Here is a 25714-nt window from a genome sequence, read left to right as displayed (position 1 = left end):
ACCTTTTTCTCCAAGAAGCTCAAGGTGGGGTACAGGGCTCTCCCCCTCCTCATTTAACCTACCCTGTGAGGTAGGTTAGTCTGAAAGGCAGTGAATGGCCCAAGGTCACCCAGGGAGTTTCATGTAGCCAAGTGGGGATTTGAACCCTAGTTTCCCAGGTCTCTAGCCACAGCATCCACAATGTCCCCTGCCTGGAATCCCAGAGAGCTCTGGGTAGTGAGTGTGGACTGTACTGAGCCAGAAGGTCTAATGCTCTGACTTTGGAATGATGGAAAGTTTAGGAATGTAGGAAGATGCCTTTTCTGCTAGGTCAGACTATCTGGCTGCTATTGCCTACACTGAGATGGCACTAGGTTTGCTGGCAGAGGAGTTCCCATCACCTGCTCCCGGGTCCTGCTAAAACTGGAGAAGCCAGGAATTGAACCTGGGAAGTTCTTGCATTACAGAGCACGTGCTCTATCACTGTCTCTTTCCTTTCACCTTCCACATCAGCAACTATCCGCCCCCCCCCCAAGTCAGAATGGTCCCAGATCCCAGTGTGATCCGGGTGGTGGCAGGCATATGGGCATAGGCAGGATTTATTTTAGGGGGTCAGGCTTTATGTGGGGGGCAGAACTGAGTCACCTGCAACACAATTGGTCAGTTAAGTATTTTTATTTCTTTACTTGATTTAGGGAGAACCTACTTCCCCTTCCCACCCCCACACTCAAAGCCCCCCTTCTCTTTGACTTCTGCATTGTCGAGGAAAGTGTATGCGGGTGAGAGAGTAGCAGTGCAGCCAGAAGGGGAGGCAGCACCCCAAACTTGGCCGGATTCCTTTGTCCAGCGGCCAGCTGCAGCCACATATTGATTTATCATTCGATTTCTACCCTTCCCCGTTTCCTCCGCACGACAACCCTGCAAGGTGGGTCCGGCTGAGAAACAGGGACTGGGCCAAGGTCACCTAGGGAGCTTCGTGGCCGTGTGGGGACTTGAACCCCCAGCCCTCTAACCACTGCACCGCGCTCTCCTCTGCCCCTTGGCAAGGCTCCTCTCCTCTCTCTTTCCACCTCCTCTCCCTTCTTCCCGGCCGAGGGAAGGAGGAGGGAGGCAACGCGCTGCGTCTCCAGGGAGTGTTATTAATCCAATAATTAAACATTTATTGGTGGCGGCACCTGCTTTCCGCCTACCCGGCCCCCGGGGGAGCGGCCAGCCCGGCCCAGCCTCGGCAAGGCAGGCAGGAGGAGGAGAAGGAGGGGGACCAGAGCGAGCGGCGTGGCAGAGCAGCAGCGGCGGCGCCGCAGAGGCAGCAGCGGCGAGGCTCTGGATGCTTGCGCGCTCGGATGCCAGCACACGCGGCGGAGCGCTGGAGCGGCGGCGGCCAGGATGCTGCGCTACCTGCTCAAGACGCTGCTGCAGATGAACCTCTTCGCCGACTCGCTGGCGGCCGGCGACGCCCTAGCCAACTCGTCCGAGCTGCTCCTTGGCCTCAACTCCTCGGCTCTGGCCGCGCTCAGCCCCAGCCTCCTCGACCTGGGCAACCTGACCAGCCTCAACGGTGAGGGGCGGAGGGGACTGGGAGGGGACCGCCCGAAAGCTGTTTCTTCCCCCACCCCTGGGATGCGGGAGGGAAGCCAACATGGGATATGGGGAGGGAGGAGGGCGCAGGTGGGAGAGGGATTAAGACCCGGGGCTTTGCTTTCCCTTCCCCACCCAAGTGAAGCTCTTATCGCCCCTTAGCCCAAATGAACGTGTGAACGTCGGTTGTGATTGCACTCTGTGCATGCTCACGGGCACGCTTCTTTTCTCGCGGCTGGTTTTGCGGCGTGGGGAGCGGGTTCAGGTTCGGGCAACGATTCTACTATACGCACCGACCTGGGAGAAAGTCCCATCCGGTTCTGTTCGCGCAGCAGGGGCTTGTGATGTGAATGAACCAGGGATGGGCTTTGTAGCATCTGGGCAGGACGGGGGCTGGGGGGGGGCGTTCCCAGTTCTGGCGGGGCAAGGATTATTGAGGGCCGGGGTGTGTGGAGAGGATGTTCCTTGTCTGAGACCTGTTAGAAAGCGGGAGAAGGGAGCCCAGATCCCAACGAGTGTGTCCATGCAGAAACTCGGGGCGATCCTAGCGCGTAGCTGCCCGTTCAGACATGCTTGCGTCTCGGGGGCGTCAGAGGACAGTGGGTCTGTGGCGCGCGGTGTCCCATCCTACGGTAGGAATCTTGAGTTCGCCCGTCTGGCTCTGCCCCAAAACTCGCGTCGACGAGACGCACCCATCTCCCAGACATGTTTCTGGCGAATGGGAGCGTTTTCCAGGTTCAGACGGACCTTGCGAGCATCTACTGGGGCAGAAGCGCATGTGGGATTTGCTGGTTTCCTGCCTGGGACTCTTGTGTGCCCCCCGCGCCACCGGACCATAGCTGCCAAGTTTTCGCTTTTCTCGCGAGGAAGCCTATTCAGCATAAGGGAAAATCCCTGTGAAAAAGGGATAACTTGGCAGCTATGCACCGGACCTTCCTTATTGTGCATAGCCCTCCTGACGTGCCTTTAGTGGCAGGATGAATTTGAAGGAGGTGGGGTGGGGGTCCTCTGCACGCTTACTTAAGAAGTCCCACGGATCTCGTATTCACTTGCATACTGAGCATCTTATGCGCGCACAAGGGAAGAAGTCCCATTGAACTCAGTAGAACTTACTTCCGAGTCAGCATGCATAGGATGCGACTGCAGCAGGGATCTATTCCCTAGTGAAACCCAGTTCCTGTGCGCCTTCACTCAGAAGAAACCCCACCTAAGTGCAATAAGAATTAGAACTTTCAGTTAGGGCTGCAACTCTATACATGTTCACATGGGAATAAGACACTTCCTGCCGGGTTGCAAATCCCAAGCTTCCCAACCGAGGTCTGATGCCGGAGGTCAGTTTTGAAATACCTGAGATGAAAACGAAAGTGCTTCTGAGCACGTGCAAAGGGCAATCCTTTCATCTTGTTGCAACCTGCCCTTCACGCTTGACCGAGATCAGGGGGGCAGAGTCTTTCGGTCAACTTGAGCTCCGGGATTTCTTTTCTACGTGATTCCAGCGTGTCACTGGAAATCTTCAGCGTGTTCCTATTCTAATTTCATCTAGGCTGCGTGCATAGGTGTGCGCGTGTGTACACGCGCGCGCGTCCCAGGATTTTGTGCACATGCACTCCCCAGGTGTGCATTTGGCCGGCGTGCATGCTTTCTTGAGCTTCCCCACACTGGAGTTTTAGAGCCACTACACACTTTACACGGAGTCAAACCCGGGTTTGCCACCGGGTGTCCGGTCAGTAACCAGCTGCAGTCAATCGGGGCGAGTCCCCCAGGCGAGCCTGTCGGAATAGCGCACGTGTTTGCACTAAGTGGCCATGCGCTGCTGCAGAAAGCATCTCCCTGCTGCACCACTCACTTCCAGATAGGCGAGCCCCTAAGTGGCGTAAGATGCGCCCGTTCCACGAATGCAGTTGCCAGACCTGGAATAAAGGTACTGCTGATGCCTGTGCAATGATGACTAGTTATTAAGATGCGGAGTGTCCTGATAAGCTGCCGCATCGTCTTCGGGTTAGAGGATGTCGATACGGGCAGCGCTCCCCGCTGTCACTCTCGGCGTGTTTTATTTAAGCGGCTGTTTCCTGCATGCAGCTGATATGAACTGTAAATTGGCCAACCAGCGCCCTCTCTTGGAAAAGGTTGGTAAACACCATGCACAGCACTGCTTGCCCTTTTCCCTAAAGACTTGCTGTACTGATATTCAGGAAATTCAGGAATGACTGTGTAGGTAAGCCCAAGCAATTACACCAGTCCAGGAAAACTTTTCTCAAACTTGTGCCTATTTGCTGATAATAGACAAGCTCTTGACTCAAGCTACCCGAATAAGAAAGAGGCGTGTGGCTCAAAGGTTTGCACGTTTGCTTATGTGATGCCTCAGAGTGGCAACTTTAAAGCAGAGAGGGGGAGACTTTGCCCCTCCATATAATATTGAATTCCTGGTCCGTACTAACTGCTGACCCCGGTCAGTGGTCAGGGATGGTGAGAGTTTTAGTCCAACAATATCTGGAGGGCCACAGACTCCCTAATCGTTGCTTTAAAGGAAGGGGAAAGGGAAATACCTTCCTAGTCTTAGAGAAAATGCAAAACATGTTCATGCCATACTGAGATGTGATGGGATTGTGTGTGTTATTTTATTTTATTTTATTTTTTATTTGCCAAACCAAAAGAAGGATTTGTGAATAGATGGCTCCTGGCCCATTCAAATGATTAGTCTTTTATCTATGCAATACAGATGATTTCATGAACCGAATGCATATGATCAATTATTCTTGCAGACAAAGCAGGGGTCCTTATTTCTATGGCAACAGGCATCCTCAGTGTCCAGGTAAGTGGTCTGCAGAAGCCAGTATCTAAACACTCTATGCTTTCTAGGAATTAAGCACTTGAACATGTCTATGCTTTTTCCATCTTGGTTAATTGAGCAAAGTCCATGCATTCAGTTAATTAGTGAGCTGTCATATTCTGCAGTTTCCTTCCTGTTGGGGTATTTGTTAGAAGCACCGTTCCAAATCTCAAGTTTGCCGCCTGTAGGAATGTGGCCTGGCATCATTGACCAGTAGCTGCCAGATTCACACAACTGTTTGAAGGGGTGAAGTTGGGTCTGGGCTTACACACCGGGAGGGGGTGGGAATTGGTTCCCCACCCGAACAAAGAAACTGAGCATGTCAGGGAGAAGGCTAAGCCCTACCTGACATGCTAGTTCACACCTGTGATGGGGAAGGAGAAGGCCACTGGACAACCTTCCCATTGCTTCTAAAATGTCATTATGCATTGCCAAACTATTTTCAAACCAGTCTTGAGAATCTTGTAGGTTAGGGATATTGTTTCTTTTGTTTCAAAAACCGGAATGAAAGCAAATATTCCCAAGATTTAAAAACCTGTGTTTGGTGCCAAATCTTGTGTCATGCCGTGTGTAGGCACATCATGTAGTTGGACGAGGAACGTCTTCTGTAAAGCTCTGCAAATCGCCCCCATCCCAGATACGGAAGGGAAATGCCAGGTGAGATTCAAAGGCAGCTTACAAATGTTGATGTTTGTCCTGCCACGGGCAGAGTTATTAAGTAACATGACACAAAGAATGCACAATTTGTTTTTAAAATTCTGAATGTGAACGTAGCAGAAGGTCTTATGTATTAATATTATGACCACCACCTATAGAGCATCATCTATGCATAAAATTTGACAAGGGGGAAACAGGGGAAGGGAGCAGAAATGAAGGTGGGGGGGGGGAAATGTGTGCATGCTTCAGTTACATTCACTTAAGAGTTGCAGGTGCAATTGCAATAGAATGGGGTGGGGAACATTTTTCAGTTTGAGGGCCACATTTTCTTCTGGGAAAGCTTCCAGGGGCCACATGTCAGCGGTGGGTGGAGCCAGAAGCAAACATAGGTGGAGCAACATACATAAATATCACCTTTTTGCAGTAGGCTGGCTTCTGCACACACTCAGATACCCCCTCTGTCCTCCATCCAGGCAAGCTAGAGGAATTCTCAGAGTTGAAGGACCCCTTCTAGCCAGGCAAAAACATCCAAGGAAGGTGTGAAGCAGATACGGTGAGGGGTGTGACCTGGGGAGAGGTGGCGTGGCCTAGGGGAGAGTCCCAAACACCAAGAAGAGTGGAATGGAGGGCTGCATTTCTCCCTTGGGGCTGAGTTTCCCCACCCCTGCAATAAGATATGAAAACTAGGTGATGGAAGGAAAGAAGGGGAGGGAGGGGCTGGTTGAATGATGGCTTGTGCTTCATCCCTCACTGTTCGCAGGATAGCTCAGTCGGTAGAGCATGACACTCTTAATCGTGGGGTTGTGGGTTCAAGCCCCAAGTTGGGCAAAATATTCCTGTATTGCAGGGGGTTGCACTAGATGACCCTCCTGGTCCCTTCCAACTCTACGATTCTATGTTCAGTGCCTCCACCACCCCAGCAAACTGGCTTTCAAATAGATTCATTTTTTTAAAAAAAAATACTCTGTTTTAGCTGTTTGAATGTACAGAGCTAATGCCACGCTGATGTTTTTAGCCTACTCCCTTGTAATCTGTTTTATTGGTAAATGTTGATACTTATTTTCTGTGCCGGCCTTTGTAAGCTGCTCTGAAAGCTGTGGCCAAGGAGTGCATAATAAGTGGCAGGCAACCATTCAACAGGTGTAGCATTTCCATCACTGTATATGCTTTTTGGTGGCAGCAGCAGGAAAGGCACCTTCATCTGTAGAATTTCTACCTGCTCCCACAGATCTTACAGGCAAGCATCACCTGAAGGTGGGCACCGTTTCAGTCGGGCAACCTGTTTGCCCTGAAACTGACTTGTCAAAGTCCTGTGGGCCTTCTGCTACAGTGCATCTATGTGATGAGGCAAGAAATGAGAAACTTGAAATTATAGGGTCATTGGTAAAAGAATAGCTAAATAAATAATAGAGGAGAGTCTGTGCCGACTGAATCAGTCACTCCCGGAGTCGTCCCTTTTTAAATGTAAATGAGGCTGAAGGCTGAGCTCTTGCTCTCTGTTGCTGTGCAGTAGAGACCTCACCCTGGCCTCCTTCGGGCTCCCTGTCATAAACAGGAGGCACTTTTCATTAGCATTATTAATTAGTATTGTTATTAATGCAAATGAGGGCAAGTGCACAGAATCACAAATCTTTAAGTCAGAAGGGACCGCTGGGACAATGCAGTGTGTTTCAGCCCAGTTGAATGGATTCCTTCCCCCTCCCAGTATGTAAATCAACCTCATTAAATTGTATTTGGATAAAGCCTCATGTCTTTATAGATGGCTGTCCGTTCTTTATCCTCAAAGTGCAAGTGATGGAGAACTTACTTTTACCACCCCTGGGCACTCTGTGTCAGTGGCTATTTCAGCTTGAAATGTGCCTTGTCTTGAACTTTCAATTAACCAACTTTAATTGGCATCCATTTGGGCCTTATTAGTTTCTTACACTGTCAGATTCATGAGGCTTTATTAGCCAGTATATTTATGCCCGTGAACATCAAGCTGCATCTCTGTAAACTAGACGGCTTGAACTCTGTGCAAATCTTTCCATAGTGGTTTTTGTTTCTTTGTACTTGGTGCTTTTGTTTGCAGCTTCCCTGCTTCCTTGACTGGCAGGAACTGCCATGCACACAAGCAGCAAGTACATAAGAATGCAATCAAATGTAATATATACCTCATTTCTTGTTAAAAATGCCCCATTCGTCCCATAAGCTCCCTTTAAGTGACAGCATTGGCCAGATGAGTCACTGTCTCCCTCCTGTGGCTGTACCATGCAATTGCCAATGACTATCCTACCCCATGGCGTTCGAAGAAGATGGGTCTCTGCCTCAAGGCACCTGCAATCTGAAATTTAAAATGGAAAGCAACATGAAATGGGAGGAGAGGGTAAACAGGGGGAAGAATATAGTTAATGGGTGGCATCCAACCAAATAGACCTAATGCAAGGATATCCACTTGTGAAAGGGAGCTCCCCCACCCCGTTCTCCCCACAACAGATTTAGGGGGGACACAGAAGGCACATGGCATGGGGAGAGGGGAGGTGAAGTTCTTTTGCATGGCCAAAAGGCCTTGGGCTAGCAGAACTATTTAGCTGCCCTATGTTCAAATACTTTCATTCTCTCTCAGCATTCAAAGCTGGCCTGATAAGAACAATCACCTTTCCTGAATGATGCCTCTGTGCAAGATTCATCTTCTGAGATTTACAGTCTAGCATTCCATCCTGACACCAGTTGACCTGATAGAATGCCCTCCCCGGAGAGCTCCACACTATCATCTTCAAGTGCCAGGTACAGCTCTCCCTGGCCTTTTCATTATAATAGGTACATCTACTAAGTCTCTTTAGATTCTTGCACTATTTTATTCCCCTGGCTGCTTCTCAGTTAGCTTTAGCTGCTGTGTATTCCCCCCCCCCCCGGTCTTGCTTTATTTCTAATTGGTTTGAGTGTCTAATTTTTTGATTGCATTTCAATGGCTTGCAACGCTCCAGGGAACCCAGCTGTATACAAATGCAACAAACAAATAATTAAATACTGATTCCTACCTGCTGAAGAAATCATGTAAGTACTGGATCCTACTTGCTAATGTAGTGGCCCTTGCCTCAAGAGGAAATTTAATTGCTGCCACCAAGCATTGTGCAGGATGAATGTTCTGTAAATAGCCTGTCTGGGCTGACCTTAAGCCTGGGCTCTATGGTCTTTTATATGGTGATGTTTGCTGCATCAAAACATAGCAGGCCCATCCCCTTTTGCATTTGTGGACCCACCTGCTTGTTCTGCAGAATAAGGCCCTGGACTCCAGTGTCTGCCTTGACATAGGAGTCAAAGATGCTGCTTTAAATGGTTGGTGGTCTGGCTCCCTACTGTCTACACCAGGGGTCAGCAAACTTTTTCAGCAGGGGGCCGGTCCACTGTCCCTCAGACCTTGTGGGGGGCCGGACTGAAGGGAGAGATCTGCCAATTGTGCTATTGAGCTAAATCTGATCATATAGTTTGCATTGTATAATTCTGATTGTATGGCTTAGCCCCCATATTCCTGGGATGCCTCTTTCCTTAAAATGCTTTTCAGTGCCTCTGCGTCTCTGTACCAAAGTGGGCCAAAGTGTAATGAAAACATTCGACAGCAAGACAGAATGCCCTGCTAGCTATCAAGGCCGGATGACTGACCTTGTCTGACGCTACCAGTCTGATGCACAGAACAGGCAAGATAGTCAGGAACTCAAGCCCCCACTCAAGGCTGCTTGAGGATGCTACCGGGGTAGCATGAGTCAGCATGTGTTTATGAGAAGGACAGGATACGGATCTTCCTTATATGTACTTGTGACCCCCTTGTGTTTATGAGAAGGACAGGATATGGATCTTCCTTATATGTACTTGTGACCCCCCTTGTGCTTATGAGAAGGACAGGATACGGATCTTCCTTATATGTACTTGTAACCTGTGACCCTCTTGCGTGCACACATTTACAGAGGAGGGGGAAGGAGCCCAAGAAGTGTGTAAGAATCTTTGCAAATTTGTGTTTCTTTACTCTTGTCGTGAAGCTGATCACCAAGAGTCTCTTAAATTTAAGAATTAAATTCTTTCTCTGGATTCAACCCTCAGAGTCATTATTGACTGTCTCTGTCCCTGCCTGGGTGCAACTTAAGGACCCTTATTAGCAAATAAGGCTACAGGACTATATTTTTTTTGGGGGGGGGAATTCCTATGCCCCACAAATAACCCAGAGATGCATTTTAAATAAAAGGACACATTCTATTCATGTAAAAGCATGCTGATTCCCGGACCGTCCGCGGGCCAGACTGAGAAGGCGATTGGGCCACATCCGGCCCCCGAGCCTTAGTTTGGGGTCCCTGGTCTACACCTACTGTTGGCAGCTCTCCAGAAGTTCAGGGGTCTTTCGCAGCCCTACAAGGAGATTGAACCTGGGAACTTGAGCATGCCAGACCCTCCAAGTGTCCCTATGTTCCAGGGATGTCCCTAATTTAGAGAAGCCATCCTGGTTTCAGATTTGATCCCGGAATGTCCTGCTTTTCCTTAGGATGTCCCTATTTTCATGGCAGAAATGATGGAGGGTGTGGAGTTACCTAACCCCCGAGCTGTCTGAAGGCAATCCTGTATAGGGAAGTTTTTTTTAAAAAAAAATGTTTAATGTTTTATCATGTTTTTATATACCGTATTGGCCTGGATGTAAGCCACAGTTCCCCCCCCCCAAAATTCCAGCTGTGAAAAGTTAAAGTGTGGCTTATATTTGGAACTGAGCGCCGCACACCTGCCTCCTGACACTACCGCCCTGAATGGGGACGAGGGTGGCCGCATAGCTGCCAAGTCTCTCGTATTCCCCGGGAAACCCCCGTTTTTCTAGCTGTCCCCAGTCGAAAAAACTGATTTTTTTTTGTTTTCCCCCGGTTTATTCTGGCGTGGCGGCCATTTTGGAACTGGGCGGAGCATGCTCAGAAGCGACTTTTGATGCTGCTTTGCCCAGTTCCAAAATGGCTGCAGCGCGACTTCTGGTGCGGTGGCCATTTTGGAACTGGGCAAAGCAGCATCAAAAGTCACTTCTGAGCAGGCTCCGCCCAGTTCCAAAATGGCGGCAGCGCTACTTCCGGTCTGCTACTTCCAGTCTGGTCCCTTATTTTTCAAGAAGGAACTTGGCAGGTATGGCTGGCCGGCGCCGGCTTGGGGAGGTGGTAGTGCCGGGAGGTGGGTGCATAGCATGCTTGGAACCGAGCCCTGGCACTGGCTGGCCCTCGCCTAGGGCGCTCATGCTTGGAGGCGGTTTGCACCCACAAAAAAGCCTTCAATTTTAAAGGTATGGCTTATTTGCAGGTGTGTTTTATATTTGGGTCAGTACAGTATGTCAGAAGCTGCCCAGAGTGCTGGGGCAACCGCAAAAGATGTGTGGGGTATAAAGAATAAAATTATCATTATGGAATGGGATGCTCCCTATTTTCATTGGAGAAAAGTTGGAGGGTATGGCATGTGAATGGGATGCAGGTGGCGCTGTGGTCTAAACCACTGAGCCTCGTCGGCTTGCCGATCGGAAGGTTGGCGGTTCGAATCCCCGTGACAGGGTGAGCTTCCGTTGCTCGGTCCCAGTTCCTGCCCACCTAGCAGTTCGAAAGCATGTCAAAGTGCAAGTAGATAAATAGGTACCGCTCCGACAGGAAGGTAAACGGTGTTTCCGTGCACTGCTCTGGTTTCGCCAGAAGCGGCTTAGTCATGCTGGCCACATGACCTGGAAAAACTGTCTGCGGACAAACGTCGGCTCCCTTGGCCAGTAAAGCAAGATGAGCGCCGCAATCCCAGAGTCGTTTGCGACTGGACTTAACTGTCAGGGGTCCTTTACCTTTACCTTATGGCATGTGAAGCTGATGCTCTGCCCTGAGCTGCAAGCCTAATTTGTGACTTAATACCACTTTAATAGTCCATCAGATCCCCTACCCTTTCTCTCGCTCACACCCACAACCGAAAGCAGATGGACTGCGCCAGTAAATAAAAGGTGCGTTCGAAACAGCGAGAGGCAGGGAGGCTTCCAGCCAGACCCTGCTGCCTCCTAATGAGCTGCCTCTATGCTTAGCGTGGAGCATCAGAACAGGCTCCAAAGGGGTGGGAAATCTTTATGCATGAAGCGTGTGTTGCATAAGCAGCAGGCCTGCTGCACTGCACAGGGAGATGAGGCGGCTTTATGAGCGCTGGCACTTTCCCTCTGCTCTGAATCCACCCCATTAGCATAAGCTATTTATCAGGGTGATTTGGCAATCAGGAGAAGCAGGAGCTGTGCGGGGAAACGGCTGTCTTTAGGGGAGGAAGAAGGGAGGGCACTAAGGCTCTGTGTGGGATGGGGTGGCGAATGCGCTTGAGCCCCCGCTTCCACCCACAACAAGTTTGGTTCCAGGTCTTCTAGAGCAGGCATCCCCAAACTTCAACCCTCCAGATGTTTTGGACTACAATTCCCATCTTCCCTGACCACTGGTCCTGTTAGCTATGGATCATGGGAGTTGTAGGCCAAAACATCTGGAGGGCCACAGTTTGGGGGTGCCTGTTCTAGAGCCTAGGAGCCAACTCCTAGGGGGTCGAGGTCCCTTGGGCCCCCCCAATAAAATATTTGAGGGGGCTGGGCCCCACAAAGTTGATGGGCATTACCATTCAAATTGTGCGTCAGTGTGCCATGTCATGTGATCAGTTATGTGGGGTGGGGCTTACCTGCACCCCTCCCCCCAAATATTTTATTCAAGTTGGCACCCCTGCTCCGGAGTGAAACTTTGCTTTGATGGAGTGGCACAATAGACAAATGTCCATATACAGTGGTGTCTCGGAAGTCAAAGGGAATCCGTTCCGGAAGTCTGTTCGACTTCCAAAACGTTCGGAGACCAAGGCACAGCTGATTGGCTGCAGGAAGCTCCTGCAGCCAATCAGAAGCTGCGGAAGCCGCGTCGCACGTTCGGGTTCTAAAGAATGTTCGCAAACCGGAACGCTCACTTCCGGGTTTGCAGCATTCGTGAGCCAAAATGTACGAGTGCCAAGGCGTTTGTCTACCAAGGTATGACTGTATACTCATAGAATAGGCCATAGAGTCATAGGGTTGGAAGGGACCATGAGGGTCATCTAGTCCAACCCCCTGTAATGTAGGAATCTTTTGCCCAACATGAGGCTTGAACTCATAACCCTGAGATTGAGAGCCTCATGCTCTACCAGCTGAGCTACATATACACAGCTATGGTTTCTGGAGAAGCTGTGTTGAGAGCTGGTGTTTCTAGCATAGTGGCTAAGGCTGTAAGGGGACAATACCCCTCACTGTGCTACAATTCCCAACACCCTGTAACAATCTGCAGTTCCCAGGATTCTTGGAGGGGGCAGGAGATGGTGTGCACACAACCTAAGACAGTGAGCTACAGATGAGGTTCGAATCCTGCCTCTGCCACAAGGTCATGAGAAGGCCTTAGGCAAGCCACTCTTTTTCAGCCTGCATTGCAGGAGGTTGGACTATGACTCTCTACAATTCTATCAAATAAACAAAAACGCTTCCAAAACCGCAAAAGAAATGGTTTCATCTTTAATGGCTGTGCAAATTAGATTGCTACCTGACCAACACCTCCCTACCCCCAAACCAGAGATGTTCATAGCTGCCAAGTTCTCCCTTTTTTTAAGGGAAATTCCCTTATGCTGAATAGGTTTCCTCGCGAGAAAAGGGAAAACTTGGCAGCTATGGAGATGCTTTATCAGGCACTAACATCTCCAAACCCAAGCGCACAGCCCTGTTTGTGAACCCATTGCTCTAACTTAGCCTTCCCCAAAAGGTTGGCCTCCAGATGTTTTGAACTACAATTCCCATCACCGTGACCACTGGTCATGCTGGGTGGAATGGCTGATGGGAGTTGTAGTCCAACACATCTGGAGAATTCCAGGTGGGGATGTACTCTGATGTGCTTCACCCCCTTTGCAGCAGCAGTTGCTTTACTGAGCTCTTGCAGATGTTGGTTTACTGCAGGCGTGGGCAGCCTTTGTTCCCCCAGATGTTGCTGGATGACAACTCCCATCGCCCTTGACCATTGGCTGTGCTTGCTGGGGCTGATGGGAGTTGTTGTTCAGCAACATTGGGAGGAGGGGAGAGAAGTTCCCAACATCTGGTTTACTGCCTATGTATTTGTGAGGGGTGCTTGATGTCCTCCTTTGGGGTGCAGGTTAGGGTATAGGCACCCCCCCCAGGCAGCAGGGACATTAAAAGACTTTTGCATATGGTTTTAAAAAGCCATATTTCTACTTCTGATGCGTTGACACAGCTGGAGATGCCAAGGTGGAACTGGGAAGGTTGCATAATTGGCGGTGGCTTTTAAAAGGAAAGGCTTGTTCGTGATTGACAGCTATTAGCTGGGCAGCCTGTGAGTGACAGCATCCTCCCCTGGCCGCCTGGAGAGGGCTGTTTTGTCATTGCCTTAGAAACAGGCCCCCTCTCGCTGGAGTGCTGCCAGCGGGAATCAGCTGATCCATAAGGATCCCACTGAGGTGGGGCCTCCATGAGATTAGGACATCACCTGTCAAGAGATAATGGCTAACTCTGAGGCTTTGCAGAGACAAAACTCGGCCACAAAGCAAAGCTGACGAGGGATATGGCCAGGGTAAGATCACAAGGGCCAGCTGGAGAGATGCATTAAGGCTCCAGGCCTAAGGGTTAACATCCCTGGTCTACAGTGACTGGGAGGGACTCTCTGTGGGTCTTCTCACCAGCCTTAACTGGAGATTCTGGGGATTGGACCTGGAACCTTTCGCATGCAAAGGATGTGCTCTTCTGCTGAGCCACACAGCCCATCTCCTGTGCAACTGTAAAAAAAGGTGGCCAGTGGATTTGGGGGAACTTTTAGGCACCTCTGATTTTAGGGCATTGTTGTGTTCAGGGTGGGCACTGGGGGTCAACATGGCCAAGTGCCAAAAACTAACCAAAAAACTGAAACTGACACGGGGACAAACAGAAGACGATGCCTTCACCCTAGTATGGTTCCCCTTCATCACATACACAGCCCAACAAGACAACGACAAGAATCCGCCGACAGCGTACGGATCACACACAAAAATAAGTCTCACTACAGCCAACCAAAGTCAACCAACCACCCCCTAAGCCACCCCCAACCTCTCTCACCACCAAGGAAATACAACAAGCGAATAGTAAGAGAACCCAAACAGGTAAAGCTGACACGAAACCCCACACATACACTAAACAGAAGTAGAGAAGCATAAACACTTACCATTTCCCCTCCCCCTCTTTCCTCCTCTTTTCTTCCCAATTGTTTAAACCAACTCATGAACCAAGAACTTACACATTGACCGCTAATAATGAACCATATGTTGTAGATGTTTTTCCACATTTATTATGCTATTTTTGTGATATACAAATGACATGAGAAAACTTGGGATACTTATTGGTATAGAAGAACATAGTCAGGTGCCTGCCAAGGTCCCTATCCCAAATCCTAGAGTCCTACAACTGTCGTCCTCCTCTTCCTTCTTGATGCTGCTGCTGAAAAAGAGGGCTATTTATTTTCCCCGTAGTTATCCACAGTGGGCCCTGGGGCAGCATATTGAAGAGGCACACAGGTCTTCTGGTCCCAGACTTGCCCCCCACTGTGGTGAGATGTACTGTATTCCTATTTAAATTACAGTATGTACAAATCAGCCGAGATAAATTGCTCAGATATGTGTCCTCTTTTGTTGTCTTTTTTTGTGGATGCACGACCTCTCCTGGGATGCACAAGCAGCCGTTTCGTTCTTGGTAGAGCAGCTGCTCTGCACACACATAGAGGCCCCCATTTCAATGGGGACCTTGGGGAGCTGCTGCCAGTCAGAGCAGGTTCTACCAGGCCTAGGTGGACAAAGAACCTGAGCTGGCGTAAGGCAACGTCCGCAGAACAGAGAGGGGAACAGAGGTTAAGACATCAGGCCGTTGTCAGCTGAGGACTTTGCATCCTCGTTATGGACGCAAAGGGGTGGCTCTGTCATTAGCGTGATCCTTATTTGATGCAAATCAATGCAGAGACCAGATGGGGTCCCTCCGTTCCGTAAAGGACATGAAGGCTGCAGCCCTGCTTAGGCCGCTTAAGTGAATTCCTGGCTTCCAGCAAAAGCTAAGAAGAGGAGGTCGGGGGTGGGCGGCTGATGGAACAGCAGCCAGGCAGCTGTGGGCATGTCCCCTGCCAGAGGAGGGTTCTTTGCGCAACCCTCCCAGAAGCCTCGCTCCCCACGTGCTTCCCCATGCTGAGCTTGCAGAGAAGACTGTTATTAATTAGCTGCTTTGTCTCCTGCAGGCCAAGTGGAGCCGAGTCGGGGCTGGCAGGAGGCAAGTCCCCACTGCGAGGCGGCAGCAGGGACCGGAGTGAGTCGATAGCCTTTAAGAGGATAGCCACTCCCCATAAAACAGCTCCTGGGCCCTGGCTTCTGGCAGATCTCTCTCCCCCCCCCTTAAACATTATGTGTGTGGGGGAGCCTGTTGGTCCAGACCGCTGGCAGACGGAAGAGACAGCTGTTTGACTCAATCGGACGCCCATGGCTGGCTGGCTTCTGCCTCACTGCCTAGGGTGCCTTGCAAGAAATTTTCAGCTGTGCCTCAAGCCCAGCTCATTCTTCTGCAACGTGGCCCAGAGGTCAAGGCAACCTTGCCGCAGCCTGAAGCAGATTAGCTTCCAGGTACCCCCTTCCAATTCTCGGCTTTAATTTGAATTCTCCACTTGGTGATGCTAAACTAAAATGGGTTTCTGTGGGATGTAACATCACTGAAGCAGTCAAATACAACATTCCCTGTTTTCCCAGAGTGGACACATGGGGATAGTGCTCCAGCCAGGAGGACTTCTGTGGCGGAATAGTGCCTGATGATGATTACAGTTCATCGTGGGTTAATCTATCACTCCCAGTATAGGCAGGTGTTCCTTGGGAGGCGGAGCTTGAGGGGATTCTAAATGGCAGTTGGCAGTTGGGGGTTGGCAGTTGGGAGTCGGCAGTGGGGAGTAGAGTGTTAGAGAGGGATGCAGGAGCTGTATTAAGAAGTCTGTGTTATATGAAAAGAAGATGACGAACTAAGAGTTTAAACAAATCAAACCATAAAGAAGTATACATGTTCTCCAGTTAAATAAAGCTTTCATCTATGTTGTGTCAAATTGGATGTTCCTCCTTATTCCAGCCACGTATCTAAACTCAAAAGGGTGGTGACTGAAGAGGGGAGATAAAACTGAGCCTGAGGAGCAGGTGGATAGTTTGCATTTCAAAGTCACGCACAGAGGAGGCAAGTGGAGGGAAAAGAGGGCCTTGCAGTGGCTAAAGTGCTGAGGCAAACAGCTGCTGAGGTGAACCTGAGTTGAGAGGGAAACCTTACTGAGGGCACAAGATTGTTCCTGTAATATTTGCCTGGAGTTTTTAAGGACACAGAGCCACGTTATTTAGAAAGCTGGAACTGTACTCTATGTACTAGCAAACCCATATAAAAACAGGGAGTTTATTTGGGAGAAAGAAGGAATAGTGGGTTGTTTGAACAATAACTGAATTCCTTCAGCACACTGTTAGTAATAGAGGAGGGAGGATCGTCACAACTTCCTGTCAGACCTGGTCTGGAGCATCCTCCCCGTGTGTGACAAGGGCCAGCCACGCAGCCATCTTCCTCTTGTCTCTTTTTCTCCTTTTGGCTACTTATGCTCTTTTGCTCTCTGCTGGCTCTCAGCCAAGCACATGGCTCATCCCTACACAGGATGAAGCCACACTTTGTATTTCTATAAATGTAACTGCAACTATAAGCTGAAGCCTGCTTTCAGAAAAAAGAGTGGAGCTTGAAGTACTAAAGTATAGTCCAACTTCTTTCCTTCAGCCCCCTGCTTAATTGTTGCAGTTATTGCCGTTCTTCCCTCCTCCCCACAGAATTATTTTCACTGCGTTGTCGGCAGATTTCACCTCTCAGGGCTGGAGTTTCAGACGTTTTAAAGTTCCCCAGTCTAGCTGCTAGGGTCACCCTTCCCAGAGTATCCTTTAAGAATCTCAGTCAACCTCTATTTCCCCACAAGAAATTGCCTTGTTACGAAGTAACACAGGGCTTTATAGCGTAACTCACTCAGGTACATTCACTTTCTGCTGCTCTTCTCCTCCGATTTCATTCCTGCGCCATTTTTCTCCCCGCTGCCGGGACGGACTCCCTCTTTTCGCCCCTCAGCTTACCAAATTCGTTCGTTCTCAGCTCCAATCTTTTAAATAAATCCTTTTTTCGTCCGAATTCCTTAATTTTGGAAGCTCACCACTTTTATCAGAAGCCAGAGACTGCGCTTAACAGGGCTAGTGGTCTTCTCCCCTTCGTGCCTGCAGCTCGATCCCGTCCTTGGCTTTATGGGAAAAAACCCAAAGAGCAGGAGAGCACGCTGGGCACCGCTGGGTGCCACAACCCTCAGGGTAACCCCCTCTGAGGTTTAGGAGGTCCGAGGAGCCTTCGCGCGACCTCCAGATGCCCCGCTAAGCTTGGGATTCCCCGAGCGGCTATCCCGCGCTTTTTACGATGGCTGTGGTGAACCAGAAGTCTTCACTGATCTGTGTATTTCTATAAATGTAGCTGCAACTATAAGCTAAAGCCTGCCTTCAGAAAACTACTGTGAACTGAATGTAAGTAAACTTTTAATGAAGATTTGTACAGTGGTACCTCGGTTTATGAACACAATTGGTTCCGGAAGTCTGTTCATAAACTGAATTGTTCATAAACTGAAGCGAACTTTCCCATTGAAAGTAATGGAAAGTGAATTAATCCGTTCCAGATGGGTCCGTGGCATTCATAAACTGAAAATTCGTAAACCGAGGTGTTCATAAACTGAGGTTCCACTGTATTATTATTTTGAGAGGGAAACATAAGGGGAAATTTCCCAGGAACAATCCAGACTGGACAAGCCAGACTGGATTGCTTAACTCAAATGATACTCACGAATCCATCAACTAGCCTCCAGCAATGTGCAAGGGAATGTGCTCTGCTACTTACAAGCGTGAGTGAGGAGAGATAATATTTAATCAATATATCCTCTCCTACCTTTCTGCAACATTCCCACACTAAGACCAGCACAAGGCCACCTTGAAAGATTTAGTGAACTATGTGATGTAGAATCCAGAGTTGTGGGGGGACCTGAGTGCTTTATGCTGTGCCCCATAATTTTGTCTCCCTCTACCTGGCTCCCAGGCTCCATACACTCCCTACATTTAATGCACCTGACCCTCCCCCCCCCAAGAATCCTCAGAACAGTAGTTTGTTAAGGGTGCTGGAAATTGTAGTCTTGTGAGGGGTAGGTTGTAGTTCCCATAATTTTGGGGGCAAAAGTATGTGCTTTAAATGTGTGGAGTGTATGCAGCCATTAGCAAAAACAATTGTATTTTTATTTTTTAAAATTTTCAATTTAGCCCTATGTGGCAGGGCTAGGGAAACTTTGGCCCTCCAGATGTTTGATGGACTACAACACCCATCATTCCTGACCATTCGCCATGTTGGCTGGGTCTGCTGGGAGTTGGAATCCACCTGCTTCTGAGTGATCACAGATTCCCCATCTCTGCACCCAGAAACTCTAAGCAAGTCAGCCTGACTCTCAAGTCCTTGCTTTGCATTTGAAAGTGGCTTCATTGCTTGGCTGACGAAGGGAAATGTCAGAGGTAGAGGCGGCTGCTAATTGAGGAGTATCGAAACCCCACCTGATGACATTTTCAGCATCTGTGAAGCTTTGTTGTGCGCTTGCGGAACCATGAATCTGAACCGCCTAACATCATTGCGATCACGACGTTCAGAAACGCGCTTGAGAAAAAAAAGAGAGGGGGGAAGTTGCTTCTTAGAGGTGTATAGCAAAGTTACAGACATGATTTTGTACACATCCCAACCTATATGTCAGGAACGGGGAAACTCAGGCCCTGGCCCTTGAGGCTTTCCTATCAGGCCCTTGGGACAACCCCTCTCCCCAGCCACACATCTCTCCTGCCCCTGGAGTGCTTTTGCCTGGCTGTATCGATTTGTGTTCCCGTAGAAGCTTTTGCATGGGTGGAATGGTACCTGCTATAGAAAGGGAGGAGGTGCCACTGTTGATCTGCCTCCTCTTGCCTCTAACCCCACCCACCATCGACATGCAGCCCCCAAAAGGTTGCCTGTGAGGAAATACAGCCCTCAGGAGCGAGCCAGCAGTAAATCACACAAAGCAAGTGGAGTTAACTCTTTATTAGGGGGAAAAAGAACCCAGGATCTGCCCAGGAGTGTGAGGCCCAATAAGCAGAGCAACCTTTCTTGGGTAGGTCTTGCCCTATGAAGCAGTTGTGGAAACGCTCCATTTGCATTCCCCTAGAGCTGCCTCTGTATCCTGTGTTAGTCCCACTCAGAGTAGACCCATTCAAAATAATGCACCTGAATTTTCAGTGCGGGTCTACTCTAAGTGAGTTGGAAGCAACCCACACTTTGTTCAGGTGCGATTTTAGGGTGAGGCTAAAGGAACTTTGCCCCCATCATCACTGCTAAGAGCTCCTTCCTTTAATGCTTCTATTCTTGTGCCACCATGTGGTGAAAAAGAGTTAAAACAGGGAGGGGAGGGGAGGGGAGGGGAGGGGAGGAAGGAAGGAAGGAAGGAAGGAAGGAAGGAAGGAATGGAAGGAGACCAAATCATTCCACCCAAAGGAAAGCAAGAACAAAACCTATAGGGCCCAGCAAATATATTTTGCAACTTAGTGCCTGTTAAATCTCACAAGATTTACTCTTGGAAAAATGAAGATTTCAGGAGCTGGAAAGGGTTGTATCCATCCTATTTCTGATGTTCAGACTGTAAGTGCCATTGCATGTTGTACCCAGAATGGCACTAGTACCTATACATAAAAGGGGGCGGCCGGGGGGGGGGGAGGAATCAGGATGCTTAAGGGAAATGGTATGTTTGCAGAAGTGGATAGAAATGTGGTGGTGGTGAGTAAGGGGAATTCCTCAAAAGCAGCTAAATAAGGACAGAGTGTACTCACTGGTCACAACATGCCGATGTGCGGTTGGGGTTGTGGGGGACAGATAAAATGGGGGAGGGGGGAGAGAAATGAATGAAGTGGTGAGGATGTTCAAGAGAAACACTCCATACTACAGAGGTTGTTGTAAGTATCACTCTGATATTATATGGTGCTTTTGTGCTGCAGCAAATTCACATTTGGTCAGCCATACTTATGGCAATGTTGGGGCGATCTCTGATCTTAGACTTGCACATTTCCTTGGTGTGTGCTGTGTAACCCTTTTTGGTTGTCTTTGCTGGAGTTAACATTGTCATAGAGTTCTACTCAGTGTTGACCCAGAGTAGATTCCAACGTATAGTTAGCAGAGTAACAACTTAAACATGTTGTAAAGGTAAAGGTAAAGGGACCCCTGACCATTAGGTCCAGTCGTGACCGACTCTGGGGTTGCGCGGTCATCTCGCATTATTGGCCGAGGGAGCCGGCGTATAGCTTCCAGGTCATGTGGCCAGCATGGCAAAGCCGCTTCTGGCAAACCAGAGCAGCACATGGAAACACCGTTTACCTTCCCGCTGTAGCGGTTCCTATTTATCTACTTGCATTTTTGACGTTCTTTCGAACTGCTAGGTTGGCAGGAGCTGGGACCAAGCAAGGGGAGCTCACCCTGTCACAGGGATTCGAACCGCCGACCTTCTGATCAGCAAGCCCTAGGCTCAGTGGTTTAACCACAGCACCACCTGGTTGTAGGATTCCCAAAAATAGAGCAGAGGCAATTTTATTTCATCCAGCAGAGCTTTACTGCTACTGAAGGCAAATGACCATAATGATCACAAATCCAATACATTCAGGATTGGCGCTGTCCATAAGAAGTCCAGTTGCAGCAGACTTAAGTTAAATTACAACAACTTATAAGAAGTCTAAACCTTAACACTACCTTAACACCACAGCAGGAGGAAAAGAGATAGAAACCCAGGCTCCTTCTGGCCTTACTATTACAGTCAGCATGACCTTGACAGAAAGAGATAAGAGAACCAGTTTAAGCCAGCGGTGCTCAGCTTTTCTGAAGGAATAACCCAAACATCATTAACCTTCTGCTTGTTTCTTTCACGCAGAGAAGCTCCCAGAACCCTCTTGAATTAAGTAGAATAGGAAAGATCTCTACACAGCAGATCAATACTTTCTGCACCAAGAAATGCAAACTGACAAATATTGACCCACCTTTCCAGGGGCTAATATTAATACTTGAATGAGCTACATACTGGTTGGTTATTTTTCTCCTTTTTTTCTCATAGGGATGCAGCAGTGCTCTTGACGGTGTGCCCACCCAGAGATGTGTGCACAGATCCCATTTCTTGTAGACCCATGAGCTGGATGTAGCACCTCTCATGATGTCGCTTGGGGTACTAAACCAAAACCATGCTGACCCCTAGTGGCTACTTGTGATAATTACAGAGAGCGTAGATCTTCCTAAGTAACAAATGCTAGATTTTAAAAAGCATGGCTCAAGTCAAGCACCTAGCCAGCGCCTAGCAGTGTGCTGTCTTCTCTCCACAATGCATTGTGGGATTGGCCTTGCAGCAAAGTAAGCTTGGCTAGCTATACTGTGCACACACCGGCCTAGGACTAATTTTAAAAGAAAGGGAAAAGTTTAATAAAATAGCAGAGCAGGACTTTTCCTGGCTAGTGTTTTGCCAGATTTAAGAATGTAAGAAGAGCATACCCTCCAACATTTCTCCAATGAAAATAGGGATGTCCTATATTATTATTATTATTATTATTATTATTATTATTATTATTATTATTATTCCCTGCCCATCTGACTGGGTTGCCCCAGCCACTCTGGGCGGCTTCCAACATACATACAGTGGTACCTTGACTTACGAAGGCGATCCGTTCTGTGGGGCTTTTCGGAAGTCGAATCCTTTATAAGTCGAAGCGTCCATTTTACGCATGCGCACTTCAGAAGTCGAAACCTTCAGAAGTCGAGGCATTCGTAAGTCAAGGTACCACTGTACAGTATATAAAAATCACAATACAGTGGAACCTCGGTTTATGAACACCTCGGTTTACGAATTTTCGGTTTACGAATGCCGCGGACCCATCTGGTACGGATTAATCCATTTTCCATTACTTTCAATGGGAAAGTTTGCTTCAGTTTATGAACGCTTCAGTTTATGAACAGACTTCCGGAACCAATTACACCCATGCTTCGGGTTAAGTATGCTTCAGGTTGAGTACTCCGCGGACCCGTCTGGAACAGATTAATCCTCTTTCCATTACTTTCAATGGGAAAGTTCACTTCAGTTTATGAATGCTTCAGTTTAAGTACTCCGTGGACCATCTGGAACAGATCAATCTACTTTCCATTACTTTCAATGGGAAAGTTCGCTTCAGTTTATGAACGCTTCAGTTTATGAACAGACTTCCGGAACCAATTACACCCATGCTTCGGGTTAAGTATGCTTCAGGTTGAGTACTCCGCGGACCCGTCTGGAACAGATTAATCCTCTTTCCATTACTTTCAATGGGAAAGTTCACTTCAGTTTATGAATGCTTCAGTTTAACTACTCCGTGGACCATCTGGAACAGATCAATCTACTTTCCATTACTTTCAATGGGAAAGTTCGCTTCAGTTTATGAACGCTTCAGTTTATGAACAGACTTCCGGAACCAATTACACCCATGCTTCGGGTTAAGTACGCTTCAGGTTGAGTACTCTGCGGACCCGTCTGGAACGGATTAATCCTCTTTCCATTACTTTCAATGGGAAAGTTCGCTTCAGTTTATGAACGCTTCAGTTTATGAACAGACTTCCGGAACCAATTGTGTTCATAAACCGAGGTACCACTGTAAAACATTAAACATTTGAAAACTCCCTTATACAGGGCTGCCTTCAGATGGCTATGGGGTTGGATAACTCCATACCCTTCAACATTTCTCTGATTAAAATAGGGACATCCTAAGGAAAACCGAGACATTCCAGGATCAGATCAGAAACCGGGACGGCTTCTGTAAATCCGGAAGTGTCTGTGGAAAATAGAGACACTTGGAGGGTCTGGAAAAGCCCTATGGGATTAGGCCAAAGACCCACCTAGTCCAACCAGGCACCTATGGGAAGCCCCCCCCCCCAACAAGGCCTGAGCGCAACAGCCGTCTCCCCACTTGCTTCCCAGCAACTCCTGTTTGGAGCAACACTCCCTCCAACACTGGAAGGAGTATACAGCCCATTGTGGCTGGTAGTCATTGATACCCTTTCCTTCTGCGACTTCGTCTAACTCCCTTTGAAAGCCATCCATGTTTGTAGAACTAATTCTGTGGCAATGCAAGTCCTGCACATAGGAAGCTGCCTTATGCCATGCCATATCATCTACTCTGACTGGCAGCAGCTTCCCAAGGTCTCAGGCAGAGAAGGGACTTTCCTTTTGATTGTAGCAGCTGCATGTTGACATCACCGCTGCATTGCAGTGAAGCAACTGACAGTGCCAGGCTTGGAAAGAATAAAGTGAAAGAAAAAGCTTTTAATCATCATCATCAGGATGGTGTCCGACTAAGTTGTTCTCCTCAGAGTAGGCCCATTTAAATCAAGAAACTTAAGTCATGCCCATTAACTTTGATGAGTCTACTCTGAGTAGCACTAGCCAGGGTGGATTTGATTTAAATCAAATCGATTTAAATCATGATTTAAATCACTAGTTAGTAAGACTTGATTAAATCTTTTTTCTTTCTTTCAGAAAGACTCATTCTTGCTGGTGTAATCTTAATATTTACAACCGGATGAAGGTTTCATTTTGGGAATAATTAATTTTCAGAGTAGTTTTTACAGTTATATCAAAAATTACTGATTTGGTTATACTGTTAGAAATACATAGACAGATAATTATGAAAATATTGTGAGGTTTAATAAGCTAACTCTTTATATTTGGACAAGTTTTCTGCTGTGCTTTATTGGAAGGAGAAAAGTAATCATTTCCTTAATAACAATCTAAACAATTTATTTAACTAAAACAATAGCATTATAGCATATGTCCCCATGTTTATTAACTGACGTGATAGAAAACTATCTTTAGAAAGATTTTTTCCCTCCAAAAGCATTTTATTTTTTTAAAAATCCAATTTAAAATTAAATAACCCCATTTTAAAAATCAGATTTTTTAAATATTTCTTTTAAAAAACCCATTGATTTTTATCCTCTCTGGTGCTAGCATTGGACGCAACCCTAAGCCATAACATGAAAATGGGGGGGGGGGGGGATAGTGAGGTGACAGGATGCTGACTGAGGAGTGCATAGGGGGAAAGACCTCCTTGGCCCCATATGCATTATCCAGATTTACTGTTCTTGGTGGAGATTCAAGGCCCATCTGCACTATCCTTTTGAAGCAGCATCACTATTTCAAACAGCCACGGCTTCCCCCAAAGAATCATGGGAAGTGTAGTTTATTAAGGATGCTGAGAGTAGTTGTAAAGGGTAAAGGGATCCCTGACCGTAAGGTCCAGTCACGGACGACTCTGGGGTTGCCGCGCTCATCTCGCTTATTTTTATTTTTTTAAATATATTTTATTGATTTTATAACAAATACAGAAAAAAGTTCAAAATATGAAAAAACAAAGAACAAAGAACAAAAGCAAAAACAAAAAACAAAAAAACGTTTCTTTAACAATATCCAATATATTTCTTAGTCTGTCGACTTCCTCCTTCCCCCCCTTTTCATGCTTCTATTTATAACTAATATAGCACTCTCTACTTCTTAAATCATTTCTTCTTCTAAGATACTCATTATAAATAATTTTCTTGATCCATTTTAACCACACATTCCCAATATTTCAAAATATCATCCTGATCTAGAAATCTTAATAATTGTTTTACATTTAAACTTATTTCCTTTATTATATCTAATTGCTTCCTCAGTCTCTTTGTACTTCCACTTCCCTTATTATCTATTTTTAATCTTATAATTCTTCTCCAAATAAATCTTAAATTCACTCATCTCGCTTTACTGGCCGAGGGAGCCGGCGTACAGCTTCCAGGTCATGTGGCCAGCATGACTAAGCCGCTTCTGACGAACCAGAGCAGCGCACGGAAATGCCGTTTACCTTCCCGCCGGAGTGGTACCTATTTATCTACTTGCACTTTGATGTGCTTTTGAACTGCTAGGTGGGCAGAAGCTGGGACCGAACAACGGGAGCTCACCCCATCGTGGGGATTCAAACCACTGACCTTCTGATTGGCAAGCCCAAAGGCTCAGTGGTTTAGACCGCAGCGCCACCTGCGTAGTTAGGTGACCTCTATTCCCCTCACAGAACAACAATTCCCAGAGTTCCCTGGGAAGAGCATTGATTGTTAAACCACTCTGAGAATTGTAGCTCTTTGAGGGGAAGGGGGGGTGTCTCCTAACCAATCTCAGTGTCCTTAACAAACTACACTTCCCAGGATCTATTTTTTTTGGGGGGGGAGCTATGACTGCTTTAAGTGGCATGATACTTCTAAGGGATACTGCGGACGGGCCCTGAAACTCCTCCAACAAGGAAGAATCTCATGGCAACTTGAAACCTAACAACATTAGCTTTTGTGGACTTGTGATATAGTTCGACAAGCAGCTCAGTTAGAGCATGGTGCTGATAATGCTGAGGTCACAGGTTTGATCCCCCTATGGGTGCATATTCCTGCATTGCAGGGGGTTGGACTAGATGGCCCACGGAGTCCCTTTCAGCTCTATGGTTCTAAGATTCTAAGGCTGC

The 25714-nt window shown here is 47.8% G+C and overlaps 1 protein-coding gene across 8 annotated transcripts in view; it reads left to right on the top strand.

The window, feature by feature from the left end:
- Nucleotides 1-1229: 1229 nt before the first annotated feature.
- ROBO3 (roundabout guidance receptor 3) overlaps nucleotides 1230-25714 on the top strand; it is a 311710-nt gene continuing 287225 nt past the window's right edge. For all 8 annotated transcript variants that reach the window (XM_088657615.1, XM_088657614.1, XM_088657613.1 and 5 more), the window contains exon 1: nucleotides 1230-1537. In XM_088657615.1, coding sequence (XP_088513741.1) covers nucleotides 1366-1537 — 172 coding nt within the window. In that variant the 5' untranslated portion in view covers nucleotides 1230-1365. The remainder of the gene's footprint in view (nucleotides 1538-25714) is intronic.

This window comes from Zootoca vivipara, chromosome 14 (assembly GCF_965207765.1).
Source record: "Zootoca vivipara chromosome 14, rZooViv2.hap1.1, whole genome shotgun sequence".
Taxonomy (NCBI): domain Eukaryota; kingdom Metazoa; phylum Chordata; class Lepidosauria; order Squamata; family Lacertidae; genus Zootoca; species Zootoca vivipara.
The sequence above is the reverse complement of the archived record's forward strand: the minus strand, read 5'-3'. Positions and strand labels throughout refer to the sequence as shown.